The following is a 27,317-nucleotide window of genomic DNA, read 5'->3' as shown; positions in this document are numbered from 1 at the left end:
GGAAACCCCTTTACTTTACAGAATTAGCAGTAGTTGTTTATCTGGCAGAAATCATGCATTTGATGACTTTAAAAAAAGAAAAAAAACACACACACACTTTTTTCCACTCCTTAGGAAGGCAAAAAGTAGGTTGACATTGCCTTTTTTCACCAAAGTGACGTTATCGCTTTGGCAAAGCAGCTCCCATCGTCTTATAGCCCCTTCCCTTTGTTTTGTCCCCAAATTTCCTGACATTGCACTTGGCTGTTCACCTCACATTTTAAGTTAATGTGATTCTTTAAACTGCTCTAACACTTACTTACACCTTTAACACTTTCACGCCAGCCACTTTATTATAATTTGGTTCCTTACCTATTGTCCACAGCTGCTTCCTCTCACCTGCTTGCTGCATGGCAGCACAGCTCTGGCAGGCAGCTGAGATCTTCTGATTAAACACACCTTCACTTCTGGTCCTGCAATTTGCACAGTCCCAATAAAAGTTCCTTCTGCTTCAGCAGTCTAAAGACTAGACAGCTAATCCAAACTAATTATCCCACTCGAGCTGTAGTCCATGGAGAGTGGTAGTCCCCTGGGGACATTATTCATCCCGCCTGGCTTAGAATTTAGTGTCTGAAGGTGCTGGTTCACACTTGGGCATGACTGTCTCTCTCCACTGATTATAGCCTGGTGATTAATAGAGAGCAGACATTTTAGACAATTTAGCCTGGATGAATTTAATCTGCAGGGACTTTGTGACTTGTAGGTAAAAGGCTAGCCGATTAGATCAACTCTCCAGGCAGTTCTTCGTTCTCTGGTTAGCCTCTCTGGAGTTTAGTAGCTCCAGGGTGAGCTGAATGGGGTGGAAGAGGTCTGCGTTGCAATCTGGGGACTCCTGTGTGCCTCCTGTGCACAAGTTCCCATGTACTGCGGTGTGTTCCTAACACAGTGTTGTAAATCACATGTTAAGGTCTGCCTGTATTGTTTCTCCAAAAATAGCTCCATGATGGGTTTGGGAAGCTGGAGCTAATTAATTCCAAAATACACAACTTGTGGACAGCAGTATTCACATAGCACCAAACTCCAAAGTTTGGATGGCCCTTCCTTGAAGGATTTCCAGGGAGATTGTAGAATACCATATGAGCTATTGCTCTTGTAGCTTGTGCTGTCTAATGCCATGAGCTGTGATAAGATTCATGCTGTGCTTCATACAAACACTCTGACCCTGTCATATCGAAAAGGCGATGTTTTGGCTTCTCTGCCAGATGCCAGTCTAGCAGAGCCTGAGCTCCCAGAAGTGCTAAGGAGGAGTATTAGCTATGGTTCAGGGATGAGTAAGTTTCTTGGCCAAGTCTGATTACCCACTTGGGATATTTGTATTTCATTATAACTGACACTGACAAGTGTGTTTGATTTGGAACAAATTTCAAGCAGGAACAAGTTTCAGCATCTGCATTTCCACTGTGAGCACAATGAGGGACAAAACAGGTTAGAGCCTGCTTGGCCAAGGGTGGGGACCTCTCAGTAGGGAAGGGGAGGGCAGTACATGAATCAGTTACAAGGAAAGAGAAGGACCACCTTGAAGAGCTGATCTTCCTCCCCTTGTAAAAGGGATACTCTGAGCACCAGGGATCAGGTGTGTGTCTGAGGAAGCCAAGTAGGGGAGCTGAGGAAAGCCAGCTCCTCCCCCGAGTGGGAGGCTGTACCTGGTGATTAACTCCCAAGCAGCAGTGGAGTGCATGCAGAGCCCTGAAGGAACCTGTTGAGAGGAGTGCAGGAGGGTCAGGAAAGACCTGGAGTTGAGCAGAGGACTAATCCAGCTGGAGCGGCACTTCTTAGCACTGAAGTCTCTGGTCATGTTCAACTATCTAGCAGTAGAGGTGAGACCCCCGTTCCACCGCAGCTATGGAGGCCAGCAAGGGGTGTCTGGGCCACTGAAGAGCCGCCTGGAGCAGCTGAAGAAGCCGTGGTGGAGGGAGCCCACTCCGCTGGTGCTCCAGCACAGCGAAACAGCCAGGCTTGCTGTAGACGCCTTTCTTGAGCAAGGGGAACGCGGCTACCTGAGTGCCATCACCGAGGAACAGGAGCTGCCTTTTCTTTCCACCCTGGACATGGAATATATGAACCATCAGAGAAACCAAAGCTTTCCAGATCCCAGTGCAATGAAAGACAAAGAGGCTGACTATGGCGATGCAGACACTGGGGACAGGTCCTCCCTCAACTCTGAACTAACATCTGGCACCTACTTTCCACTCATGTCTGATGTGCACCCTCCAGAGTTGGAGCTGGGGTGGCCAGGGACACCGCTCCTCACGGTGTCCGGCCAGACTCAAGCCACTGTGATTTTCCAAAGAAACAAAGTTAACAGCATCAAGGATTTGCTCCGGTCTCTGATCAGCCGGGCACGGACGGTACGTATAGAGCTGCACCCCTTGAGTGGGATCTTCTGTCACAGCACCTGATCCTGGTGGCTGGTCCCACACCTCTACACCACACGCTCCAAGCTGTTGCTGCTCTCTGGATGTCTGGCATGATGTGATTGCTTTTTCTCTAGCAGACCTGTAACTGTTCCTGCTCCTTTCCCTTCCTGTAATTTCATTCTGCCTGGGATTTCATACATAAAGGCAGTCCTTTGAGACACCCTATGTCTATGTTTTCGGGTATGCAGGGCACAGTACCAAAGCCTAGAGCGAGTGAGTGGCAGGGCATGCAGCCTTAACGCTTACCTGTCCTCAGCCATCAAGTGTGCACCAGCCTGCCCTTCTGCCTGCTGCCAGGGAGTTTGCACAGCCAGGACTTTTCTCAATTGCTGGACCACATGTTAAGCAGGACAACAGGATGCCACTGGTGAGTTGCTGTGGCAGAATATAGGACCTGAGCAAACTTGGACAGAAAATCCCTGCCCATGGTTTGAAGGGGGTTAGAGGACATTATCATATCTTCTACTGATGTCTGTGTCTCTTTGAGGATGAGTAAGATCAGCCCGTTTTGCCCCACTGCAGTTTCCACTGGGTAGACATTTGCTAACCTTCTGATGTAATAAAAACTGGACAACTACAATACTTGCCTAACAAGTATAATCCTGGCATGAATTTGGACACTAAATTATACTCCTTGTTTTTTGTTTCATGGTTTGGGGTTTTTTTTGTTTGTTGCTTTGCTTTTTTGCTTTGGGGTGGTTGGGGTTTTTTTTATTTTTTTTTTTATTCTGCCGCTGTACAGTGTACTAAAGCAGCAGCTTGGACAACTGTATCTCAGACATGTTTTCAGCTTTTATTGTCCTTGTCGTCTTTATGGCTCTTTTCATCTGTTCCAAGTTAATTTTCTTTTGTAGTATTTCAATAGCGTAGCAACGTTGAGTAAACTTTTAATGCAAAGTTCACTTTTAACCAGTCAGCTTCTAGGGAATTTCTCTTATCACTCCTGTAGTTTCTTTAACTGTACAGTCACCCCTTAAATTCATTACTGCCTAGTGCAGAAAGTGGGAGATAAAGAATTGTTAACCCTGAACTTCAGTTGTGTCAAGATCACAAGCTGTTTCCAGCCAACCTGAGCTAAAGGGAAAGTGTTCCCTTCTATCACCATCTGCAGAGCGGATCAGTTACTTTGTCCCCGGCAGATGAAACTGGGGCCAGGGCAGCTGATATTGCTGTGCAACATCGTAACTTCATCTGAGAACCATGTTTCATTGACATGAGGGTGTGATATGGGGAAATGGGGTTCTTTTTTTCTTTTGTCCAAAAGAAGGCTCTTTTGCCACGTAAGCTATTGCTCAATTATAAGCAGCCATTGCTTAATGCCTGAACTCCAATTGCACCTCTGTAGGCAAATACCAGAAGTTTTGTCCAGGAAGTAAGTGGCAAAAAGCTTGTTTGTTCTTGCAAGGCAGCTGATTTATGATATCTTGAACGGCCTGAAAAGTCCTGTGACGCTTACTGCATCCTTTTCAGCAGTGGGGATTAAGACATGGTCATGGCAGACTGCACAAAGTAAATGACTACCAAGAAATGTCCCCTTGTCACTTAGCACGTGTCCTGGATCTCTGATGATATTATGATCCTTTAAACCACATGAAAAAACATCTTGCTGCTTTCTCAGTTCAAAGGAACTTCTCTATTGTGGCAGGGAGGTTGCCCAGGCAGTAGGTGCTTTACTATACTTTAAGTACATTTTGAGCTTTCTACTTTTTTTGCTTGGCTTGAAAAAGCATTGACAATATTCAGCCCTTTATGTTCAAGCTGAGGATTTTCACACAGTATTTTTGACTGTGGCATCAAATGTGAGAATGGGTTTTCAACCATCTTACTGGTTTATTACTGGTGTTTTACTGGCTTCTAGTTTAGCAGCTCTGGCCAGTGCTTCCCATGATTAACTCTATGATTGACAGCAGTCCCAGCTCATTCACAGCCCTGGTTACTGAGTTGTGTAACTGCTTTAAGTAGTTACTGAGTCATTTTGCTCACCAAACCATCCAAAAGGATGTTACCTGTATGTCTTTTAATGACAAAAGTGCAACCAGAGGTAAAAACATCTTTTGCTTAAAGTGCCAGTAGCAACTGTGCAGAGAACAACTTGCTTTTTTGATTTTCAAATGCTGTTTCTGCATTTCAAATATTGTCTCCACTGGACATTAAGCTCTTGTCATATGTTCCTCCTTCAGAGTATTTCAGCTCCTGTGTGCTTACAGATAACTTAGCGGGGGGGTTACAGTGCTGGTGGGTGTGGGAAAGATGTTGAGATCCCTGAATGCTTCTCCTGGGTCCTGTAGACAGGAAGGCAAATGTCTTGAAATGTTGTTTGCTGGTTTCTCCTGTCCAGTCATTCAGAACTGACATCAGCTGACATACTTTGCAACAGCATATTTGTACTGACAAATCAGCAAAAAAGGGCATTTGTTTTATTGGTACCTTTTGCTGGTGCTGTTTGTCTTTCTACTTCGCTGTATTTAACCAGGTGTCTTTGAAGATGTATTTTCAGATCTGAGCTTTTTTCTTTGCAGACATAAGAAGATGCAATGCAGCCACACCTTAGCTTTCATTTGATAATGCTATTACAATGTTACTTTTGTTGGATGAGCTCCAGTCTATTTTGAACTGTCCATGCTTCTTCTGCCTCTCTTGTACAACTCTGACACTGGCTGTGGGTCTGCATTTACGTTTGATGGTGGAAGGGTCCCTGATGGTCCCCTAGAGAAGTAATGTATTGCTTCGATGGCAACACTACAGTAATGACCAAAGCCACACTGCTATTGGCAAATACCAGTAAAACCAGCTATGCTGGTTAGAAACCAGACTGATGGCAACCCCAGTGGGGTGCTGGTAAGTGCTGTAATTCCCAAACTGATGACTGTAGTAATTGCTGATTTGTGAATTTCCAGAAGTGCATTTAGAAATGTAATGATTTAACCCTACAATACCAAGGTGTGAATTTTCAAGACCCTATGGGGCAGCTGTGTCTTTGCAATGTCCTGACCCACCACAGCTGTGCCATGGGCATGGAGGCCATGATCTGCGTGGTGAGGAACAAGGATGCTCTGAGCCAGACCCAGCCTTGCAGCTCCCACCACTGAAACTGAGGGGCTGGAGGCACTGGACATATATTGCTGAGGTCTGTAAGGCCAGATTGACTTAAATCTCCAAGGCTTTGCAATGTGAGGCATGAGTTGTAAGGAGTCTGAATTGGAAATGGTACTTAGATCCCTAACTTCCACTGCTTTAGAGCTGTTGGAAATTATCTTTGAGGCTTTAGACCTCACTTTCGTGACAATACATTCTTAGGGGGCTTCAACAGGAAGACTTCCAGGGTCTTTGCCCCTGAAAACGTCCTGGCTTTGGGGTTGAGCTGATGTAATTACAAGAGCTGCCTGCTTTGTTTACCAAGAGAATACGGTGATCTGAGTGGCACTTACGGTTGTCCTGTGGCACCCATGCTTAGAATGAGCAGCTCCACCGTGGGTGTCTGGCAGGGCACAATCTTCCCATCTCTCTCTCCCCACTGCAGTGCTCCTTGCTGCAAACCAAAGTACACATGGGGCTGCCTTCTTGCCTAACATCAGCTGTGGGTGGTTGCCAGCACCACCAGGAGCAACTCTACCCAAATCCCTCCCATGAAGGGATTCCATGTGAGGGGGCTGTGAATGGAGCCATAGCCTGTTCCACCTCCTGATGCCAAGTAAAGACCTGCTTTGGAAAACATGAGTCTTGACTATCACGCAAGGGCTCCACCCAGCTTGCACAAACTGGCGTCCTGCTGCCTGGGGCATTTGCTCCTGTGCTGATGCTGGAGCCCTGCCACAAGGCTGCCAGGAGATGCAGGTCTGCCTGGCAGTCAGCTGCAACCAGCCCAGGGCACTGGATGCTGTGGATCACTCTGTGCCACATTCTGCCATGCGCAGCCATGCTTCTGCCTGCTCTGCCCCATCCCTTTCACAGTGAGCTCTGCAGAATGGCAGTGCTGGTTCTGGGCAAACAACAGTGCTGATGAAGCCTGTGAGCACTGACAGAGAAAAATGAGATGTTATGGACCTTCTGTGCACGGTAGGTGCAAGGAGTGTCTCTGAGTGTCTGTGGACAAAGGAGCATCAGTCTCTTGACTCCATCATACTGACTTCTGAAGCCAAGTTGAGGTTGTCTCCAGGGCCAAACCTGCCTCAAACCTAAGCTTGAGATGAGCTGGAATATCGTGGGACAAGTGTGGCTGAGAGAGACTTCCCCGAGGCCTTACACAAGGTTTGGGCTATAGTTTTTTTTCCTTTGTACTTCATCATTAGAGGATTGGTGGCCCATCAAAGTCATTTGGCTAAATTGCCTTTGGCTGAAGGCCAACGTTGAAAGACATGGTGAAGTCCTGCATCTCTGTGTGGGTCTCAGCGTACCTAATGAAGAGTCACGGAAGACAAGGGCAGGGATTGGGAGAATGGAAAGCCACCCATGGTCAGTGAGGATCAGATTCGGGCATGCCTGAGGAACCTGAAGGTGCACAAGTACATGGGACCTGATGGAATACATCCACGGGTCCTGAAAGAACTGATGGATGGGGTTGCAAAACCCCTGTTTATCATATTTGGAAAGTCGTGGCGGTCTGGTGAAGTTCCCACTGACTGGAGAAGGGGAAACATAACCCCCATCTTTAAAAAGGGGAAAAAAGAGGAACCGGGAAACTACAGGCCAGTAGGAGTCTGTATCTCCCAGGGTCAGGGTGAGAGGGTGGAGATGTGGTTTTGGCTTGGACAGTAGGAGGGATTTTTAGCTCTTGGTAGCCGCTGCTGTGTGTCCCATGTGGATGTCTGGGATCACACCAGCCTTCAGGAAGATTCTTCCACAAACCCTGCTGTGATGGGCTGGAACTGGGATCATGCAAGATGTTGAGGATCAATGCTAGTGTGTAAGGCATCATGACAGAGCTGGTCTTTGGGGACAAATTAGAGCCAAGAAATTTTGTCTGTCTGCAAAAGAGGTAAATCCCCAAGGGAGCAGGAAGCAACCTTTCGGCATTGCTGCCCTTCTCTGCAAAGGCTGTGGTGCAGAGGGCCTCTTCATGGTGTGTGCAGGCAGAGCGGGGCTGAGAGGAGCCGGCTTGCCAAGCAAAAGACAAGAGAGCATGGCGAAGCCAATGGAGTCCTGTGGCAGCTGCCTCCACTCAGCACGTAGGCCATGAGTATGAGCCTGGCATGAGGCAGCTTATTAATGAAAACAGAGCAGATGAGCTATTGGGCAGGGGGCAACCTGTGGCCAGCATGCTGGTCTGGAGCAGACACATCAGCCTGTCCCAGCATCCAAGGACAGCAATACTTGGAGATCCTCCACTCTTTTCTGAAGTTATTCCAGGTCAGACTCATGAACGTGATTCAGCCTGTTTCTATTTAAACTTGAACCATTGCACACGTAAAAGTCAACTTCACTACTGTCCTCTGCATTTAACTCTTTATTTGAAGAGCAGTAGCTGGGCAGAAGTGGCAGAGGAAAGCTCTTCCTCCATGGTCTGCTCCATAGGGTGATTTGGGCTATGGAGAGTTGCATTCATGACCATGATCTGTCACAGGCAGAGGTGGTGTTTGAAAACAGGATTCCTACCTCCTTCTGGGGTGCATGATGAGCAGCAGAATAAACTCTGTCATGAATTTTGTGTGCAAGGTGTAGTGCAGGGCATGAATATCGAGTAAAGAAGGCTGTTGGAGCTTCACTCCAAAACTCAGTGATTTTTTGGAGTTGTCTTTATTTGGGCATCCTCAGATACCCAAACTCAGAGTTAGCACACAAGTTCCAAATGCCAAACACTTGGTGCGTCAGGCCTGAGAGATCATCCAGTTCAGCAAGTGCTCTTCTGCCTGCTCCTTCCTTCTCCAAGATGTCCCCCTGATTCCTGTCAGTAATGGTGATGGCCACAGATGGATCCCAGCAGTCCTTTCCTGATCCAAGTAATGGCTGCCTTGATGTTGTCTGCTGGCAGTCTCACTCCGTGAGGAAAAGTGGAACACCTTCTCCAGTCACATGTTAATCTGTTTATGGTTGATTTCCATTGATCCATTGTACTGGTTGCAAGTCATACTGCACTTCGAATTTTTTTGTTCTGGGTCAAGTCACTTGTAGTAGGTACTGGTCATGGCCATTTTCTGTATACCTGGCAATGTGCCCTTCCTGAAAGAAATGATACTTCTTTATACTACCATGCTGGTCATTTATGGAGTCACTCATACAGATTGAATAACAGTTTTGGTCAGTCTCAGCTCTTTCATTTATATGCTGTATTTCTGGCGTGTTTGCTCAAGGCAATACATACTTGTTGCACCAGTGATATTCAGAGTTTGTGCACATGTGTTACCCTTTCAGCTATTTCTGTCTGTGAAGGACAGATGACACAGGAGGTAGCTGGATGGGGATAGTTGTCATAGTTCTTGAAAGTGCTTTTATCTGCCATGGCGGGGTAAGGGCTGTTAAGCACAAAGGTCCAGGTCCATCTCATGTGGCAATAGATGGTTAGTAACTCAGGAGGCTGAATACTTAAATCATAGTTTAAAACACAATTCACTTGGGCATAAGATTTCAACAGTCTGTTTCCCTGCTCCCTCTTTTCTCCTGGCTAGGTGATAGCAATTGTGATGGATCTGTTTACAGACGTGGAAATACTGTGTGACCTGCTGGAGGCCTCAAGCAGACGGCACGTCCCTGTTTACCTGATCCTGGATGAAGAGTACTTGAAGCATTTCGTGGAAATGTGCAATAAAATGGCTCTTACTCTGGACAGCTTTCCAGTAAGTTTTCAGTCACACATGGGATATGATAAACAGGTCTTGGAATTGATAAAAACGACATACCATTCATTCTGTTCCCTCTGCCTTGCTCTAGGACCTATCCCTTCTTCCACAGTCTCAGGCTAAGAGACCATGGCTGTTTGGTCTCGGAAATTGTGGTCTGCCTGGAAGCACAGGGGGAGGAGTAGAGGAGGCCATCTAGCCCCATATCTTGATGTTTCATGGTCCTCATTTCAGTTTTACACACCAGAAGCGTGAAGCCAATGCAGTGCGTTACTGAATGCGTTGCTGGGCTGGTACAGACAGGCAGAGGTAGACCCGAAAGCTCAGGTTCATGTGTACCTGTATCATCTCCTTTCCTTGTCCCCTCTCAGCCGCTGCTGTAGGACACAGAGTTGCAAGACTTAAATTGCTCATAGTTCAGATCCCTGAGTTCAGTTTAGATTCTGGCCAGAACTGTGCAGAACTATTACTGTAGTGCAATAGCTGGGGATGGATGGGAAACAGTGAATCTCTTCAGATGTCCTGGTGCAAAACCTACCATTTCCTCCTAACCCTGCTGTGTTACCTCAGTGTAAACCCATGTGTTAAAAATCTCATGTTAAGAACTGCTTTTAAGCTTTGCAATTCAGTTGAAGGTTCATGCGGGATTTGTGAAGGGCCTGATTCCCCATCAGTGGGGAGCCCTTCAGCAATAATGTGTGGTGCCCAGGGCAGGCAAACAATAAAAAATAACGTGTCAGTGCAACAAGCTCTCTTGGGAACTTGCAGACTTAGAAATGCACCCCAGAATCTTGCTGCTCCCCACATAGCCTTTTTGGCTACCACCTATCAATGGAAGTTTTTTTGTGGTCATTTGTTAGTCCTGCAGGCTGAAAGTCCTGGCTGTGCTTCTTCACTGGGTGTATAGCATTCCCTGGAGGACTGAATTTCTTCTAGACACCAATTTTGGAGGTTTTTGCCTTCATCTTGGTGGAAAACACTTGGAAGTTATCCAGTTACCTCAAAACCATTCTTAACTAAAAACAGGCTAGGGAAAAAGCAAAAAATTATGTTTTACAACATCTGAAACAGATGCAGTTACAGATGTCTTAATTTCCCCTCATTTTGAACCTGTCTACACAAAGATTAATTTAGAAATGCCTCCTTCTTCCCCCATATTGGTGATGCTCTGACCTTTCTTGCTTCTCACAAATGAGACCTGCCTCTTGAGATGGCACCTGTTAAGGAAAACTGCTTTATGGTGGAGCATGTTTGCTTTCATAAACAGCTGTATCTCTGAAGTCACCTGGTGAATCCAGATAAACTCCATCTTTCCAAACTTTATTTTATTTGCTTCTTATCCAAGACCCTGGCCATTGTTTTTTCAGTGACTCATCTGCATGTGAAGTGCCTCTTAAGATGATGCATCTCAAACAGCACATTAACATACATGCTTGATACTCACTTCTAAGTGGAATGAGTGTACATATTTTATTCCTGGCTCTGAGTTGAGACAGGATGTGATGGCAAATCTCCATTTGGAATAATTGGTGACAATTTGGGGTTTAATGGGGACTTTGGGAAAATTGCCCCTCCAGCATCTTAGTTCTAAGAATATTGTGTGAGCCTGCTGGTGTAAAATAAATCCTGGTCCTGAACATCAGCAAATTCCACAGTGGTGCGTTGAGCATTGGCAGTGGTCACAGCAGGAGACTTAACTGTTAGATTTTTATAAATACTCACCTGCTGAGCCTAAAACTACTGCTTAAATCAAGGCTTTCCTGCAAGACTGCAGTATTGTCATTTGTTTGGACCATTCTTGTCACTCTGGGCCCTGAGGAAGAAGAGGATGGAAAAAATGAGTCAGATATCAGAAACTCACCCAGCCTTGGAAAGGATAGAGGGAGTGAAGAAATACTATGGCAACAAATCTATGGGATATCCCTGACTTAAACTGTTTTTAACTTCCCTGGGAGGTGGAGAGGAAGCCCAGTGAGAACGAGTATTCTAGTAAACCTCAGGGCTAATCTGTAGATTAGCAACAGGATCTGTTACTTGGCAACAGGATTAGGGGAACACCTCCCCAAGCATCCAGTGTAACTTGTTCTATGTCAGTCACTAGTGGTGGCATTTCTGGGTATCCCAGGTTAATGCAAGTTGGCAGGGACCTCATGAAGTCATCAGCAAGTCCAACCTCCCGCTCAAAGCAGCATTGCCTGTGAAGTCAGACTAGTTGCTGAGGGCCTTACCTGGTCTAGTCTTGGAAATCTCCAAGCACGGAGACTGCACAACCTCTCTGGGTAACTTGTTCCAATATCTAACTGTCCTTATGGGGAAAAAGTTTATCCCTTCTCATAGGTGACATGCTGTGGGACACAAGAAGGAAACAAGTGGGAGCCACAGTGGCTTCACAGCAAAGACTATGAAGCTTCAGGCCTGTCCCTGCTAAAAGTCTCCATGAACTCAAGAGAAGACTGGACAACTACTTGGAAAAGAGGTCCAGGGGGGGTTCCCACTAAGACAGACCACGAGAGGCTCAGGAAGTCCCCTGAGCAGAATAGAGTATGGCAGCATCATAAATGATTGCCACCTTCCTCCTCTTCCCCAGCTGCCATTACCCTCTCTCTGCAAGAGACAGACTGTTGGGTCCAATGGACCCCAGTCTGGAGATTTGCTGCTGTTATGAAGCCCTGAGGCAATGGTGCTCCTTGGGCGGGTGGGGGCATCTCCTCAGTGTGACGTGAGAGCCAGGCCTTTCCCACCCTGCTGCGGTGAGCTTCCCAGCAGATGTTTCCGGGAAGCCCACCTCCTGCCCACAGGGACTTTGATGGAAGAGGAAAGCCGTCAGGAATGGAGTCACCGGCCGCAGGGTGACTGCCTCCTGCTCCTCACCCCTGAGGCACAACTTCCGCACCACAAACCCCACGTGAGACCAGTGACTGGGTGAGCCGGTCCCTGGCTGCTTATGAGAGGCCTGGGGAGCCCACACATGCTTGACCTGCCTGGGAGGAGGAGGGGGAGAGGGTGGCACAGCCATGCCCAGGAGCAGCTCCTGGAGGGGTGGCAGGGAATGTGGGTCTGCACCCTGTGGAGAACATCTGCGGGCAAATCCCAACTATGTGTCCCTTGCCTGCAGCACTGGCTGTTACACACTGTCTGTCTAAACTGAAATCTGCTGCGTGGCGGAGGTGGCTGCCACTCCCCAGGAGCACCCACCGCCATTGGCAGCACTCGCTGCCTCCAAGAGGCAAAATGGCCCTGGCGTCATGTGCAGTTGCTGCCAGCCATTGCTGCCATGGGGCTAGTGCTGGGCAGGGATGATGAGGCTAAACACAGGTGGTGACAGTTTGTGACAGCTTCTGGTGTGCCAGAGCCACTGTGGATGGCCAGGGAGCTGGCCTGGCAGGGCTGTAAGGGATGATCAGGTAGGCCAGCGTAGGGCAGCCTTAGGGCTGATTGTTTATATATGAGGTGTTTCATTTGGCACTGTATCATATAGACCAGGCCAGTAACGGTTCCCAGGGATTGTTCTTCTCTTCTGCCTTCCCCAGCTGAGGTGCAAATAACTTTTATTATGGGGAAAATACCCCACATTACAAAAAAGGCTCCTGATGGATACTGAGAGCCTTATTTCCCATTTTGTACTGGGCATTGGTTGTACAGGCCAAAGTTGTATCAGAGCAGTTCTTTGCAGTCTTTTAAACAGGTGAAGATCAGGTCTGTGTCACTTGAGTAGAGCAGCTAAAAATTTTAATATGATTTTAAAATATACTGATAAAACGCAATTTTTAAAATGTCAACATACCCTTCTGTAAATCTTGTTTATTGAGACATATTTGGTTTTAAGAAGCCCGTCACTGTATAAAATCAGAACAGCTCATTTGATTGATGAGAAACTGGTTAGTTGTCAGTTTAACTGACAAATTTAGCTTAAATTAAGCAAATTTAGCTTAAATGCAGAGCCATCAGCTAGTGTGGTTAGTTGAATATTATCAATAATCTGGCAGAAATTGTGTGATCTTACATACTTCAGAAATTATCTGTAGGATCATAGGATTCTTTAGATTTTTTTCAAACCAGTATTTGTACCTAAGTGCAGCTTGTTAATATTTACTGGTATTTTCATTTTATAGCAGCAGACCATGTGACAAAATATTTGGTATGTAGAAGCCAAGAAATACTTAATGCCTTGCTGCATTCTACCTCTGGGCAGAGCTCCTGCTTGAGGGAGCCCATCAGTGATGCAGAAGGGAACATTTCAGTTTAGTTCAATGCATGTCCCCTTACCAACTCTGCTTCCTTTGGTTTCAGAACATGCGCATAAGATGCCTGAGTGGAGACACATACTACAGCAAAGCAGGCAAGAAGTTTGCAGGCCAGGTTCTGGAGAAGTTTATCCTGATTGATTGTGACCAAGTTCTTGCTGGTACATACAGGTAAGAAGAAGCAGGAACTACTGTGATGAAGACAGTGACACTGAGAAAATATTCATTACCAAAATACTGAATAATGTAGCTTTTATGGTTTTTATCTTCTTCTCTATTATAATGATACACTGTTTTTCTTCTCCATTTTCCCTTATAAATGTCAGGTTTCATTTTGGTGCTTTACCTTCTTCTACTCCATCCTCTTGCTCTTACCTTGCTGTTTAGCTTTCAAATAGCATTAAGTGCTTGTCTGCCGACACTGACTCCTCCTGGACACGTCTGTCTATGAGTATCGCTTCATTTCTTAAAAACGCAAAAAGTATTCTGCCAGGTCAGAAGATGCTTCACCTAGCCACAATTCTGTCTCCAGCAGACGCTGTTTAGGGAGAGCAGCCCAAACTGCTATCTGAGGTCCATCTCCCTTGTCCTCCCACAGTGTGTGCAATCGTTGCGCACATCCTACCTATTCCCTTCAGTACCTGTTCTGGACTTATTGTTTGTGAAGTTGCCCTAACTCATTGTCTGTTCTAAACCAATCTCTTACTAATTTAATGTAGTGACCCTAGTTCTAGTGCTGCAGATTGCTAAAATAACTGTCCTACATTCAGTTAAGACATTGATTTCACAATTTTCCAAGCCTCCAACTTATCCATCTTCCCTGCCATTTGCTTATCTAAAGTGAAGATCGCTTCCTTTTCAAACTCTCCTCATACGGCAGCCATTGCATCCCTCAGTCATTTTAATTATCTTTCTCTGCACCCTCTCTAATCTCACTGTTCATCTTGAGATGCAGAGACCAGAACTGCATGCAGCCCCCAAGATATGTCTGCACAAAGGTGTTATCGGGAGTCAAAATGGTGCTCTCTACTTTGTTATTGCCCTTCCTGACAGTGGCCCACATATATTGAATTTTTTGGCTGCCATTGCATACTGAGCTGATGATTTCAGAGAACTGATGATGATGATTCCAAGCTTCTTCCTGAGCTGTTCCAGGTTCAGCATCATACCAGCCTGATACAGATCATTTTCCGTATGGGTACACCACATTTTCCTGCACTGAAGTTCATCTACCACATATTTGTCCACTTGCTCAGTTCCATGAGGTCCTTCTGGATTTCCTCACCTTCAGTGTGGTGTTCAACCACCTGCAGGAATTGAGGATCCTGTGCAAACCTGGGGATTTCACTGCACCCCTCCATGCCGGAGGTCACCCATAGGGTGAAAACCAGTCCCAGCACCAGTCTCTGGGGTGCAATGCTGACCCTTACCCATGCTGAAAATGGCCATTAAGCCCTGCCCTTTGTATCCTGTGCTTTCACCAGCTCTCAGTCCATAACAAGGCCTTTCCTCCATGCCCATGTAAACTTAGTTTCTTAAAAGGCTTTGGTGTAGAACCTTGCCAAAACCTGTTTGAAACCCCAAAATATACTGGTCCCTTTATCGACTTGCTTACTGGCTCCCTCACCAAACTCCAGAAAGTCTGTGAGACAGGGCTTGCCTTTACAGCAGCCCTGTTGACCTTTTTCCAAGAGGCTGTGCTTCTCTGTGCCATCGGTAATCTTGTTCTTCGCAGCACACCATGTCCCAGGGGGGGAGGTAAGCTCCAGTAGTATGGGGGGCCTCAAGGTTATGTCCAGAGCCCTCTCTGTTCATACTGAAAACCTCCCAGTCCTCAGCACAGCAGTCTTTGCAGTGGCCCTGGTACACAGAAGTGAAACATGTCTCAGTGTCACCAGCATTGGCAAGGGCGGCAAAAAATTAATTGAGGTTCTCTGCTATGGTCTTGTCATCACTGAATGGCCCTTTTGACTCCTAAGTCTCAAATGGGCCCACCAATTTCTTCACTGCCAGAGCATCATTTTTGAACAACCTAGAAGCCGTAGTCATCTTGGGTTTTTTGGACTGCTCCTTTTCAGCTCTTTTTGACTAATTGCTGCATTTTTACAGTTACCTTTTCACGTGCTGCGTTTATTTAGATTGCTCACATTGTGTTGTTCACGTTGTGTTGTGAGCGTTATTACAAATGGGCTTTGCCACTTCTACCTCTGAAACCATGTCTTATGCGTCATTGCAGACCACATCCTGAATTGCACCTTTTCCTGTGGGTAAAACAATTTAGACTAGTTAATTCTGGGAAGTAATCATTTATTGCTTCCAAAAAGTTTTTCTCCACAGCTCATCCCAGTGAAGCATTAGCCTAGTATGCATATGAGTGAATGAAATCTCCCACTATTACTACCTGTCCCAGTTTTGCAGCCTCTGTAATCTCAGTTAGCAATGTCTGATCACCACCCGTGTTCGGATCAGAGGGTCAGGAGTACTGTTCTTGTACTGTGTTTTTATTACTAGACTCTGAGTTTCCCACCTATAGATCTTCACCACAGAACTTTCACACTGTTGCACATCATACTATCCTTCACAAACAGTGCAACTCCCCCCGGACAGATTGTTCTGATATGTCTGTGTGTTTGGTGCCTTGGCAATACTTTATTCTCCACTCACCAGGTCGTCTTGAACACTGCTCTCCCTCTCCCCTTCCCATCTCCTAGCCAGTGCATGATGGACCCTCAATCTACCAGAGTCCTCCGTAGTGCTGTAGCTCCAAGCTGCGGCAGCTCCTCTGCTTCTGACTTCATTACCTCTGAGAGTGGAGGTCTCGCCTTATCAACCTCTGACAGTGAAAAATGGAAGTACCTGGTTGAAACTGCTTATATTCTCTATATAAACAATATGGAGAGCAAGCAGTGTCTGGTGGCATTTTGACCTTCCTAAGACACGTTCCTAAGTACAATGGAGCAAATCGCTACCTGGAAACATACAGCTCCATTGACTGCAGGGGGCAGGGATTAGGTAACTGAGACCACTCAGTTTTGAGTAGCTAAAACCGAGCATGTGTCAGCTGGGTTGAACTCCATAGCTGGAGGCATATCTTATTTCCCTGTGGCTCGGAGTCAGGGTATTGCTTAAAATGCAGACTCTGTTCTTTGGGTCAGTTCCTCCCTCTGCTCTCTGGGGGAGGGATTTGGGTCTGTGACGTGCTCTCTTTCTATGGATCTCTGTATAGCTGAAGTTTCTTGAGTTCTGGAAGATAACTACTCAGTTGAATAGAGTCTTATATCTGATTCTCTGCTGTCCCACTAAGCGCGTGATGTTCTGGACTAAAAAAGCAGCCTGTCTGTGTGGAATTTGTTTGACAGTGGTCAGAAACACTTTCACAGGAGAAAATCAGGAAGTCTGCTACTGTGTATCCTGCAGCCTGGTACTATACCTGGTATAGTAGCTGTTTAGATTACTCTTCCTGCAGATGGGAAAGCTAGATTCAAAGGATGAGAATAGTTACTGAGTAAACCCAAAGCTCCAGGGGTGTCTTGGGATAATACAGGAAAGAGCGTAAGAGTGTTCTTTCCCAGTAGCAGGTTTTACAGTTCAACAATCTTGTGTGCAAGGATCAGAGGTTTCAGAACCTCCTGGGTTATATGTTGTATGTGCCATAGGAGACTTTTTCCCAGCATGGTTGGCTTCCGTGATACCCTCTGGCAGTGGGTTATGCAGTTTAATTTATGTTTTGTGTGAAGAAGTGATCCATTGTATTTACATTTGGCGTACTGATAGATAATCATATTTGATGCTCCCAAATTCCCCTGTCCTGGGCACAGTGAATCACTGTTCCTTATTTACTTTCTTGATTGCATCCATGATTTCATCTTTCTCCATTATAATCCCTCATGTGAATCATCTCCAGCTGAAGTATCCTCAGCTGTTCAGTCATTTCTCATTCATTCACTTCTCAAAATTCCAGACCTTTAATCATAATGTCTGAAACACATTGACAAGAAGTGCATGAAGTGGTCAAGATATCTCCACCCACTACAGTTTAGCGTTGGAGTATAATGGCAACTTCCGTCTTTTCTGATGGTTCTGGCAGTTCCTAGTCTGCTGTTTGCCTTTTTGACTAGTGCTATACATTGAAGTGATCATTTTTTTTAACTGTCCATGGAAACCCTGTCCTCTTTCCTAGGTGTTAATATCTGAAAATTCATCAATATACAGACACTTTAAGGGTTTTTCAACGGCTACTGACATTTATTGACATTGCATTTTGTCACTTATTCACCCCGTACCGTAAGATCCTCTTGCAGCTTCTGATTATCCAGTTTTCTTTTGACCACCCCCGGTAATTTTGCCAAGAGCTCTGACATGGACTGTTTCTACCATTTTTCAGGAATTTTGTGAATATGTTGAACAGCAGTGATCCCAGCACAAAACTTCTGGGATTGTAGTGGACAAATTAAAACTATTGCTAGCATTTGTATCCCATCTTTAAGCAACTCTTACTCCTTGGGAAGACATTCCTTTGTACTCCATGATCACTTAATTTTTCTAAGAGTCCTTGCTGACTGACCATGTCAAAATCTCTTTGAAAATTCAAATATCCAACATCAAGGAAATCATATGCATCTGTGTGCTTGCTGCCTCCTTCAAACAACTGCAAGAGGCTTTTGAGGCATGACTTCCTTCCACAACAATATGCTGAGTCTTCAACATTATGATTATAGTTATTTATGCATCTAATCATTTAGCTCTCTATTTGCTCCTACCGGTTTGTTCAGTATGGAAATAAGACTGGCTGATTTGTAGTTTTCCAGGAGCTCTTTAAAGGGTTCACATTTACTACTTTCCATTCCTCTGCTACTACATTCAATTTTAAATGATATGTTATTCACTAGTTAATAACTGGAAAATTGCAGACTTCCAGTTTTTGAATGCTGTTTACCTTAATATTTTCCTTTAATTCACCTTTTAACTATGGTGACTTTTTGGATGGTTTAAAATGTCTTTATTTTCATAGGTACATTTTCTCTGAGACTAATATAGCATCTTTAAACAATCTTCATACTGCCTGAAGCATTTAACCTTTTTGGTTAAATTTCTTTTATATTTATTTTTAATAGCATTCCTCACTTTCTCTTTTAAGTATCACTGTTGTGGATTATTTTGGTTCTGAAAGAATATTTGATATGGGTACATCATGTGGTGGTTGTGGGGTTTTTTTGGGTGGTGTGGTTGTTTTTTTTTTTTGGTCGAGTAGCCTTTCCAAAGAAACTTTCTGAACTGGTAATGTTATTTCTTCTTTAGATGGTTTTGTGGTTAGTTTCTCCAAAAATCAGTAATTTATAGGGTTCTAAAATGCAGGTTCTGCAACTCTTCTAGTGATGACCCCTATTCATAATGGCTATAATTAAATCTCCCTTTATTCCTCTCCTTTCAGCCTTCTTAGCCTCTCAGCACTTCCTTAGCATGGCATATTTACCATTGCCACTCTGCTCAGAAAGTTCACAGTAGAGCCTTAATACTGTGTTTTCCCTATCTGGGAGTGGAATTTTAATCCAACAGGAATACATTTCTTTTGTTGATATATCATTTACCTTATTTGAACTCTTAAAAACCCAAGTCCTTTCTGTATAATTTCTACCCTCACAGTTATACTGTTCCTTCATTTTCTTCTACTAAGTAAGTTTCTGAGATTCCCACTGTGTGAGAGCCATCATTTCAGCTCAGGTATTTCACAACATATATCTGTTTCTTTAGCTCATAAAACTTATGTATGCATGTAAACATTTGTAGCTGGTATGGTTGTTCTTTTCCAGTTTTATTTGTTGAGATGTTCTTCATTGAGTATAATTTCTTGCCTTGGTGTCACTGATTTCTGTCCTGTCCTTATATCAGAATACAGTTTTCTTGCTTTTATTCCTAAAGTGGGCAGTCTCAAACTGTGTGGCCTTTTACACGTAACAGCTTTGCTCCAGATGCTAATTGAAAGCCTCCCTATATCTTCTGTGTTATACTGTGCAGCAGCTAGGTGAAGATGGAATCTAGCTTTCTTCATAGAGTTACTGTGTTCCTACAGTTTTCTGTTTCTTTATGATTCTACCATCCTTCCCTAACATAATTTCCATAACCATAATTTCCATAATCATGTCCTGAAATGCTCTCTCACTTCTCTGTCCCACTCTAAGAACGGCAAAGGGAGAATTTTATAAAGCTGCCAATAAAATCCTGATCACCCTCGAGACTCCTACCTCTTTTTATGTTAATGGGACCTAGACATTGACCAGTGGCTTCTCTGTCATGCTTCATAACGTAGATCCAAATGTCCTTCATCCCAGTGAGCAACTCAGTCTTTGTTCTTTGCTGTCATCCTGCCTGAGCATTGAATCACAGGGGACTGTATCTGTGTGCTGTCTGTCTCCTATGGACACCAGCACAAGTTGGTTCCTTCCATATGGCTTGGATTGTACAACCTGGGGACAGTTACCACTCTGACCGTCAGTTGTCTCTTTCCAGATGCAACACCTCCTGTTCCTCATAAGATTCAAGCGAAATGATTACACGTCTTCTGGTACACAATGTAGTTCATACACCGTCAGGATGGTTTTTTCCTCAACACTGTGACACTATAGACACGTTTTCCTTAAGACATACTCTAACCCACAGAGCTCCTGCCTACTCCTCCGCTAGTCTGTGTCTGTGCACTTGATCATGACTGGCTGGAATGTATTTTCTTTGAATATTTTCCTGTTGAACTGCATCCTTTTTTTTTAGAACCTTTTTCAAACTCATATCCATGCAGTCCCTCTCCATTGGATATGATTTATGAATTTAATGAGTGTACAGTCTTTGTTATTTAGGCTGCTCATGAAGATACTGGATAGCACCAGAGACAAGATATCTCTAGTTTCAATACATGCTTCTGTGTTGACAGTGTATCCTGATGTCTAGTCTCTCTGCATCCTCTCTTGCAGAGGGGTATTTTCCTGCTCTGTCCTTGAGTATTCAGGTATTCAGTGCATATCTTTTAATTCTTCATCTGTCAGAAGAGACTCTTTTCTACTCAAATGCATGCTCAAATCATGCCTGAAATCCATTTTTAGTTTCTAGTTACATTTCTAGCCATCAGATTCTCTTTCTATGAGCCCTATATGGAGTTATTACATGCATGCAGCAAAAGCAGTGTACATATTGACATTTTCATATTGAACATGGTATGTCGATACTGCTATTCCCTCAGCTGACATTTTCCTTGGTAGTTTTGTAAAAGCCAAATATTACTATTTTCCAAAATACTTTTGGCAAGCTGAACTCCTGATATATCACTGCCTATTGGTATGAATCAGTCATGGGTTTTTTGAGAGTTTTCTAAATATGGGAACCAAGCTCACTGCTCTTAGCTCAAACAACTGAAGGCAGATTAGTTTAGACCCCTCAACTCTTATGTGTTTGTCAATTAAATATTTCCCTGTGCTTTCCATCTTTAACATTATGTTTCCTCTGAATGAAGACAAGGAGAAAACAGACTTTATTGACATAGCTAGGAAAAGCAGTAAACTAAACCCCTAAATATAATTATATATCTAGTTAATTAGTCTTATTCTGGGCACTGGAAGAAAAAGTATGTTTCTTTGAGCACTGATTTAACAAAAGAGTGAAGGATATGAAGACATTTACTAAAGCAGCAGATGAGAGGGACCTAAGGGCAAATGGGGCTAGAGCTAAACAGGATCTTGAACAGGAAAACTAGAGTAAACATTTGCCAAGTTAGGACTAGAGAAAAAAAAAAGGGGGTATTGTCAGCCTGAAAGGGAGTTACGTGGCAGTTTGATTTGCCTTAGAGGAGATTAATTTTCTCAGCTCAAAATAGAAGGTCAAAGTATCCTTTGACGTGTCCTGCCACTGGCACAGAGAGGAAGGAGCTCGTTGTTTGCTCTATTGTAGTGAAAGAAACTCAAGATTTGGGGTTGAAGCCGACCCGACAACTGCAACTGAAAAATGAGAGGAGAAAGCAGAAAGGATTACAAAACTCTGCACCTGGCTTCAGTACAGAGGAAGAAAAACTAAGTACATAGGTGTTTGTCAATGAACAGGTAAAGCTATGTGGGTTTGAAGCTGGAAGAGGCTTGGATTTTCTTTTAAAAAAAGGTGCTCCTGCTATCAGGTATCCGTGTCCCAAGCAAGAGGAAAGAGCGAGTTCCAGATTTAGCGCCATGAGCAGTCACCTCGAGAAAGAAAGAAAAGAATGCCTGTGACAGCCAAAGTGACAGAAAAGCAATAGAAATAAGCAAGAGAAACTACTGGAAAAAGCAAAAAACCTTGTGCCGCAAATGGGTATGTCGGCAGGTGGAAAGAGCTGAACGGCGAAGCCGAGTGTGCCCGTGCGACACGGGGCGGTTTACCGAGGGCAGACACGCTGCGTCCGGAATCTGCTGGGGCCGACACTTGCTGGAATGCCGCAGGGGACTCTGCCCACTCCTGCCCTCCCAAGCCGGAGCTGGGGAGGGGAGCGACGGGACGGGCCGGGCTCGCCACCCGCGCGAGGTGATGTCGCAGCTCCATCTCGTGGCCAAAGGCCGAGCTGCAGGGGCTGCGGGAGCGTCTGAGCGAGGCCGGGAGGCGACCCTACCCTCCAGCGACCCTTTCCCAGACTCCTGTACTCTGTGTGATTCAGAGCTGGGGACGGGATCTCTGTATGCAGCAGTTTGAAATGAACAAAATAATGACAGGAAAATCCTACCACTTTTAGAAACACACGTGAACTTGGAGCATCCAGAGTGGCCCGCAGTCAGGGGCTCCACAGCTTCAGCTTCCATGGTGTCTTGTGCAGGGAAGTACCTCTTCTTGTCTGTATTGATTTTTAACCTGTTACCTTCCTTCAATGCCTCATTTTTATACCAAAAGAGACCAGGAATGATCATTCGCTGGATATTTCCTCCATGTGAATCATGGAGGAAAAGACCTTTATCAATTTGTAGTGATCATAGGATCATAGAATCACAGAATGGTTTGGGTTGGAAGGGACCTTAAAGTTCATCCAGTCCCAATCCCCCTGCCATGGGCAGGGACACCTTCCACTAGACCAGGTTGCTAAAAGCCTCATCCACAGCTTCTCTGGGCAACCTGTCCCAGTGCCTCACCACCCTCTCCGGGAAGAACTTCTTCCTGATATCTAATCTAAACCTCCCCACTTTCAATTTAAACCCGTTACCCCTTGTCCTGTCACTACAGGCCCTTGTAAAAAGTCCCCTCCCAGCTTCCTTGTAGCCCCCTTCAGGTACTGGAAGGCTGCAAAAAGGTCTCCTTGGAGCCTTCTCTTCTCCAGACTGAACAAGCCCAACTCTCAGCCTTGTTGGGAAAAGCCATGGCTTGCGAGGCCACATCGTCCTATCATGGAAGCCTGTACTATGACAAGGAGGAGGGCGTGCCACTGCGGGGCCTTTGATGGTTCCTTCCAGGTTCTGTTGTGACACAGATTCCCTTGGATTGGCATGGGAAACTGGGACACAGTAATTCTTGGACTGCGGAAAGAGCCATAAGAGACATCAGTTGCAGGGACAGACATAAGGCCATGGGAGTGTATTGCTGCATCAGAGGCTGCTCTCCTCACAGGGGAAAGGAGAGTTATGTGGATGAGAGGAGATGGCTGGGTGTATCTGTGTCATGCATTTCTGCAGGGAGGCAGTACATGAGTCAAAGGGTGCTGGAAAAGGACAGATGGCAGTCATTTTGTGCACAGAAGGAAGGAAAACCTAAGCCAGACCTGTTGTTTACCTCCTGCTTGGGTGAGGCCAGAGGCCTCAGTGGGATCTGTTGTGATGTTCCTTCTAGACCGTTTGAGTCTGAAGGTGAGGAGGTGGAGAAAATGGGAAGTGAAGTTAAGCCCAGGAAGAAGGGAAGGGTGGGGGAAGGTGTTTTAAGATTTAGCATTTATTTGTCCTTATTCTACTCTGATTTGATTGGTAATATAATTAAATTAATTTCCTGAAGGCGAGTCTGGTTTGCCCATGATGGTAATTGCTGAGTGATCTCCCTGTCCTTTTCTTGACCCATGAGCCTTTTGCTGTATTTCCTCACTCCTGTCTAGCTGAGGAGGGGAGTGATAGATCGGCTTTGGTGGGGTCAACCCATCACAAATATTAAGCAGAACACTATTGATCTTTTCATTTTATGTTGCTCTTTAGGGGTGTGTATGCTGAGCATAAGTAGACTACTTTATTCAAAACAACATTATGAAGCATAACAACGGCATACTGCTCAGAAACAAGCCAGGAGATGGTTTTCCTACTAAATGTTCCCAAATCACTGTCTTGTGAAGTAAACATTGATAAGGTCCCAAAACATAGTGCCAGTATCTTGTCCTGAAGTTACATTTACTTGAGAGTAATTTGAATCTCCCATTACAATTGCTGTCCTGTTGTTACTGTGTTTTCATTCTGTCCTTGTCAACATCAGTGTCTTGCTTTAGCAGCTGATAATGCAGCCCAAAGCTGCTACTTCCATCTGTGAAGGTTCTGTTTTATTTAACACAATCAATCTGCTAATTAAGTTTGATTATAGCAAGAATAAACAAAGCAGCTGATAACTGGGATGACCACGAGCCTGGGGAGCCTACTCTGTAAGAGCAGCTTTCCTGTTTAATCTAGGAAAATTAAGATTAGGAGGACAAACATGGTTACTACCTGTAGATAGTAACTGTAGTTACAGTTTGGGCACAAACAACAGGTAGGGTTAGACAGATAAGGAAAATATGCAGAGTGGCTAGTAGTGAAAGTTTTTCCCCCACTGGGGCAAATCTTGATTCATTTTAAGATTCCATGACATTGCACCATGAGAGCAGGGACTGGACTTGCTGAGCAAAGGACTCATGAACTTCTAACACCATGCTTCTCTCAACTGACGGCAAGGAAAAGATGGAAAGAGCCTGGGGAATCTCACAGCAACACTTAGAGAAAGCAGCATCAGCCTTTCTGTCCTGAGGTATTCCTGTGGGGCTCTGGAGACAGTGCCCAAGATTTCCAATCCTCACCCTCCTGTGTGCCTAAGCAGCTCCGTCAAATTCATCACGTTGCAGATGAGACATGAGAACGTAGCTCCTGCCAAGACAAGGGAAGAGAGCAGGAGACCAGGCATGCCTTGATATTCCCCCAAACAGCCTGCTCGGCCTCTGTGGAAGGTATGGTTGCAGTGTCCTGTACTACACAAATGCTGAGCTAGAAAGTCAGCAATACGAGTTGGGTTGAAAGAGCCCTTCAGTTCCCTGTGCTTTGCATCTCACTGTCCCACAGCCACACCATATCCAGACAGCTGGAGCTCTCCTTGTCACTGCCTGCTTGATACAAACCATGCACACCGCATTACACCCCTGCACGGACTGACAAGCCTGCCCACAGACGGTTAGTTGATACTGCCAACACATGGATGGGATGGGGAATGGGAAATGATGGTTCCTTGCTTATGGGCAGAGGGCACTGGCAAGAGGAAGCTGCAGAAAAAAAGGCTTGAAACATGCTGCTGTGCATTTTAGGCAGGGACCAGTTGCTGGTCTACATCCTAAAGAAAAACGGCTGATGTTTCATTGTTCACATTTTCAGACAGTGCATTACATCACCGAGCTGAAATTAAATGACCATTTTAGGTTTTTATTTTGTAATTCCATAAAGAGTGTATTCATCTCTACAAGTAATCTCAGACTTGTATACTTTAAAGAAAGTTTTAATGACATAAATCAGGTGGCAATACATCACTTGAATGTTAAAATCAGTGCTAGGTATATTGCCACTCTGTGAACTGAAGTTACATGTGGGGGTTTTTTTTCTTTTTTTGCAGTTTCACCTGGCTCTGCAGCCAAGTCCACACCAGCCTGGTGACCCACTTCCGTGGTCAAATTGTTGCGGAGTTTGACAAGGAATTCCGGTACTTGTATGCAGAGTCCAGAGCAGTGACCACCTTCTGTATGCCAGATCCTGGAATGTGCCCCACTTCTCAGAATACCTCAAAAGTTGTCAACTCCTTTTTAAAACCCACATATGTGAATGATGCTGAAACCTCAAGCCCCTCCAGCAGCCTTTCCAATGTAAGCATCAGAAGCATAAAAGTGTCTCCGTTTCTGAAAAGCTCGAGCTGCAACGTACACCAGGAAAAGCAAGATTCAGGCTCTGATTCTGGTAATACGAAGGCGGAGGAAGACACATCTCTGAAACCTGCATGCCCTAAGCAGCAAGGAGAACCACCAGACTCACTGAACAGTCCCCTAAATAAATCCACCCCAGCCTTGTATCACAAATCAAATCTCATGACAGCAAGGACATTCTTGCAGCCGGAGCCTTCTCCTGCCCTGAGCTCCAACAAACCAAGTTATCAAGGGGACAGCAAGGCTAACAGCAGCCACTACTTCCTGCTAAGACAGGAGCAGATGTTGCAGTCCCTTTCAGAGGGTGCCAGTAGCAATGGAACAAGCATGAAGCAGAAAGGACCTGCTGCTGCCTCCAGGGAACTGACAGCAGGAAATAACAACACTTTTTATGTGATGGAAGAAAGACAGAGTTCTGAACAAGGAAAACTGGACCTGCTATCCCCATACAACCAGCTAAAACGGGATAAAAAGCCTGTAGTTCCTTGCTATGATAAACTCACTGAGGACATGCTGACGGAAAAGAACAGCGCGTATGGGGCTGAGAAGAGAATGACTCTGGGGCACAGTAAGCTGGATCTGATCACCAAGTACAACAAGTTAAAATCTAAACATATACACAGTCGGTTCGAACTCTGACCTGGGCCTTGGGGTGTCCTTTGTCTTATTTGCAAGTTGTTGCTTTTCCCCACCAATCATCATTGAAATTGAAACACAGGTGGCAAATTAGTCTTGTTCCTATTAAAGGGCGTCTGTGCTGTTTCTTATATATGCAGATGACTGATTCAGATGAGATTAGCAAACAGTTCAAATTTTTGATTACAAGCTCACATCAGAAGAAATAAAATGACATAAACATAATCACACTTTATGCTTATTTTAACCATTTGGGAAAGAAACATTTTCCCCCCAACTTAGAGCAAAACCATTGCTATAGCTGGAAACAGTTTGGCCACTGAGGTCTTCAGGGTGAACCCAGGTTCTCTTTGTACTGAGCAATTCTTCTCCCTGTATCCATGTGCTGAAAATGAAATGATCAACGGCAGGTTATCTTCAAAAATAAAGGAGCTGTTCTTCTGGAAAGAGCTGTTTTGGGTCCCTTGTGGGGAGGTGAGCCCCCCCAAGTTTGGCCATGGCCCCTCTGTGCTGAGTTGTGTCATGCCAGGAGGATACAGGTGGCATGACTGGGCATGTGGTTGGCATTTGGGCAGAGAAGTGGTGTCTCCACATGGGTGGGCTCACCACATGGGCGGTGTCTGCACATGGATGGTGTCTGCACGTGGGTGGCATCTGCACAAGGCTTGTATCTGAACATAGGTGACACAGGTCATGCCTGGACACGGGTGACCCCTGTACATGAGTGGCATGCTGAAGCACTCAGGTGACATCTAGACCATGGGTGGCATGTCTGCATGGGTGGTGACGGCTCATGGTGGCATGTCCAGGCACAAAGACAGCAATAGCACGCTTGGGCCCATGGTGGCATCTTCAGCTACAGGTGGCCTGTCTGGGCATATGGGTGGCCTCTTCCTGTGGTGGCAATACCTGGACACACAGTGATGTGCCAAGGTCCACGGTGATGTAGCAACAGCCAGGGTGGCGTGTGGTGCCTGGGGACGTGCTGCTGTCACGCAGAGCACGGGGACTGGAGTCAGGGCAGGTCCCTCCCGGGACCGGCACAGCCCCACGGGGGACCCGCGCTCCCCCTCGTGGCAGCGGC

The 27,317-nt window shown here is 45.3% G+C and overlaps 1 protein-coding gene across 1 annotated transcript; it reads left to right on the top strand.

Annotated features, from left to right (window-relative positions):
• Positions 1-1,787: 1,787 nt before the first annotated feature.
• FAM83C (family with sequence similarity 83, member C) lies at positions 1,788-26,236 on the top strand. Its single transcript, XM_010151910.1, has 4 exons — positions 1,788-2,387; positions 9,059-9,226; positions 13,520-13,644; positions 25,294-26,236. The coding sequence occupies exons 1-4, from the start codon at positions 1,833-1,835 to the stop codon at positions 26,234-26,236; spliced, it is 1,791 nt and encodes a 596-aa protein (XP_010150212.1). The 5' UTR covers positions 1,788-1,832.
• The last annotated feature ends 1,081 nt before the right edge of the window (positions 26,237-27,317 follow it).

The sequence above is a fragment of the Eurypyga helias genome, unplaced genomic scaffold (assembly GCF_000690775.1).
Source record: "Eurypyga helias isolate BGI_N326 unplaced genomic scaffold, ASM69077v1 scaffold21915, whole genome shotgun sequence".
NCBI lineage: Eukaryota > Metazoa > Chordata > Aves > Eurypygiformes > Eurypygidae > Eurypyga > Eurypyga helias.
This window is presented reverse-complemented; position numbering and strand designations above follow the sequence as displayed.

Bases quoted from the DNA above. Each gene is read 5' to 3' on its own strand.
- FAM83C (XM_010151910.1), top strand. From the start codon at position 1,833: ATGTTCAACTATCTAGCAGTAGAGGTGAGACCCCCGTTCCACCGCAGC. The intron at 9,227-13,519 runs GTAAGTTTTCAG...CTTTGGTTTCAG, and splicing joins TTACTCTGGACAGCTTTCCA to AACATGCGCATAAGATGCCT. The intron at 13,645-25,293 runs GTAAGAAGAAGC...CTTTTTTTGCAG, and splicing joins GTTCTTGCTGGTACATACAG to TTTCACCTGGCTCTGCAGCC.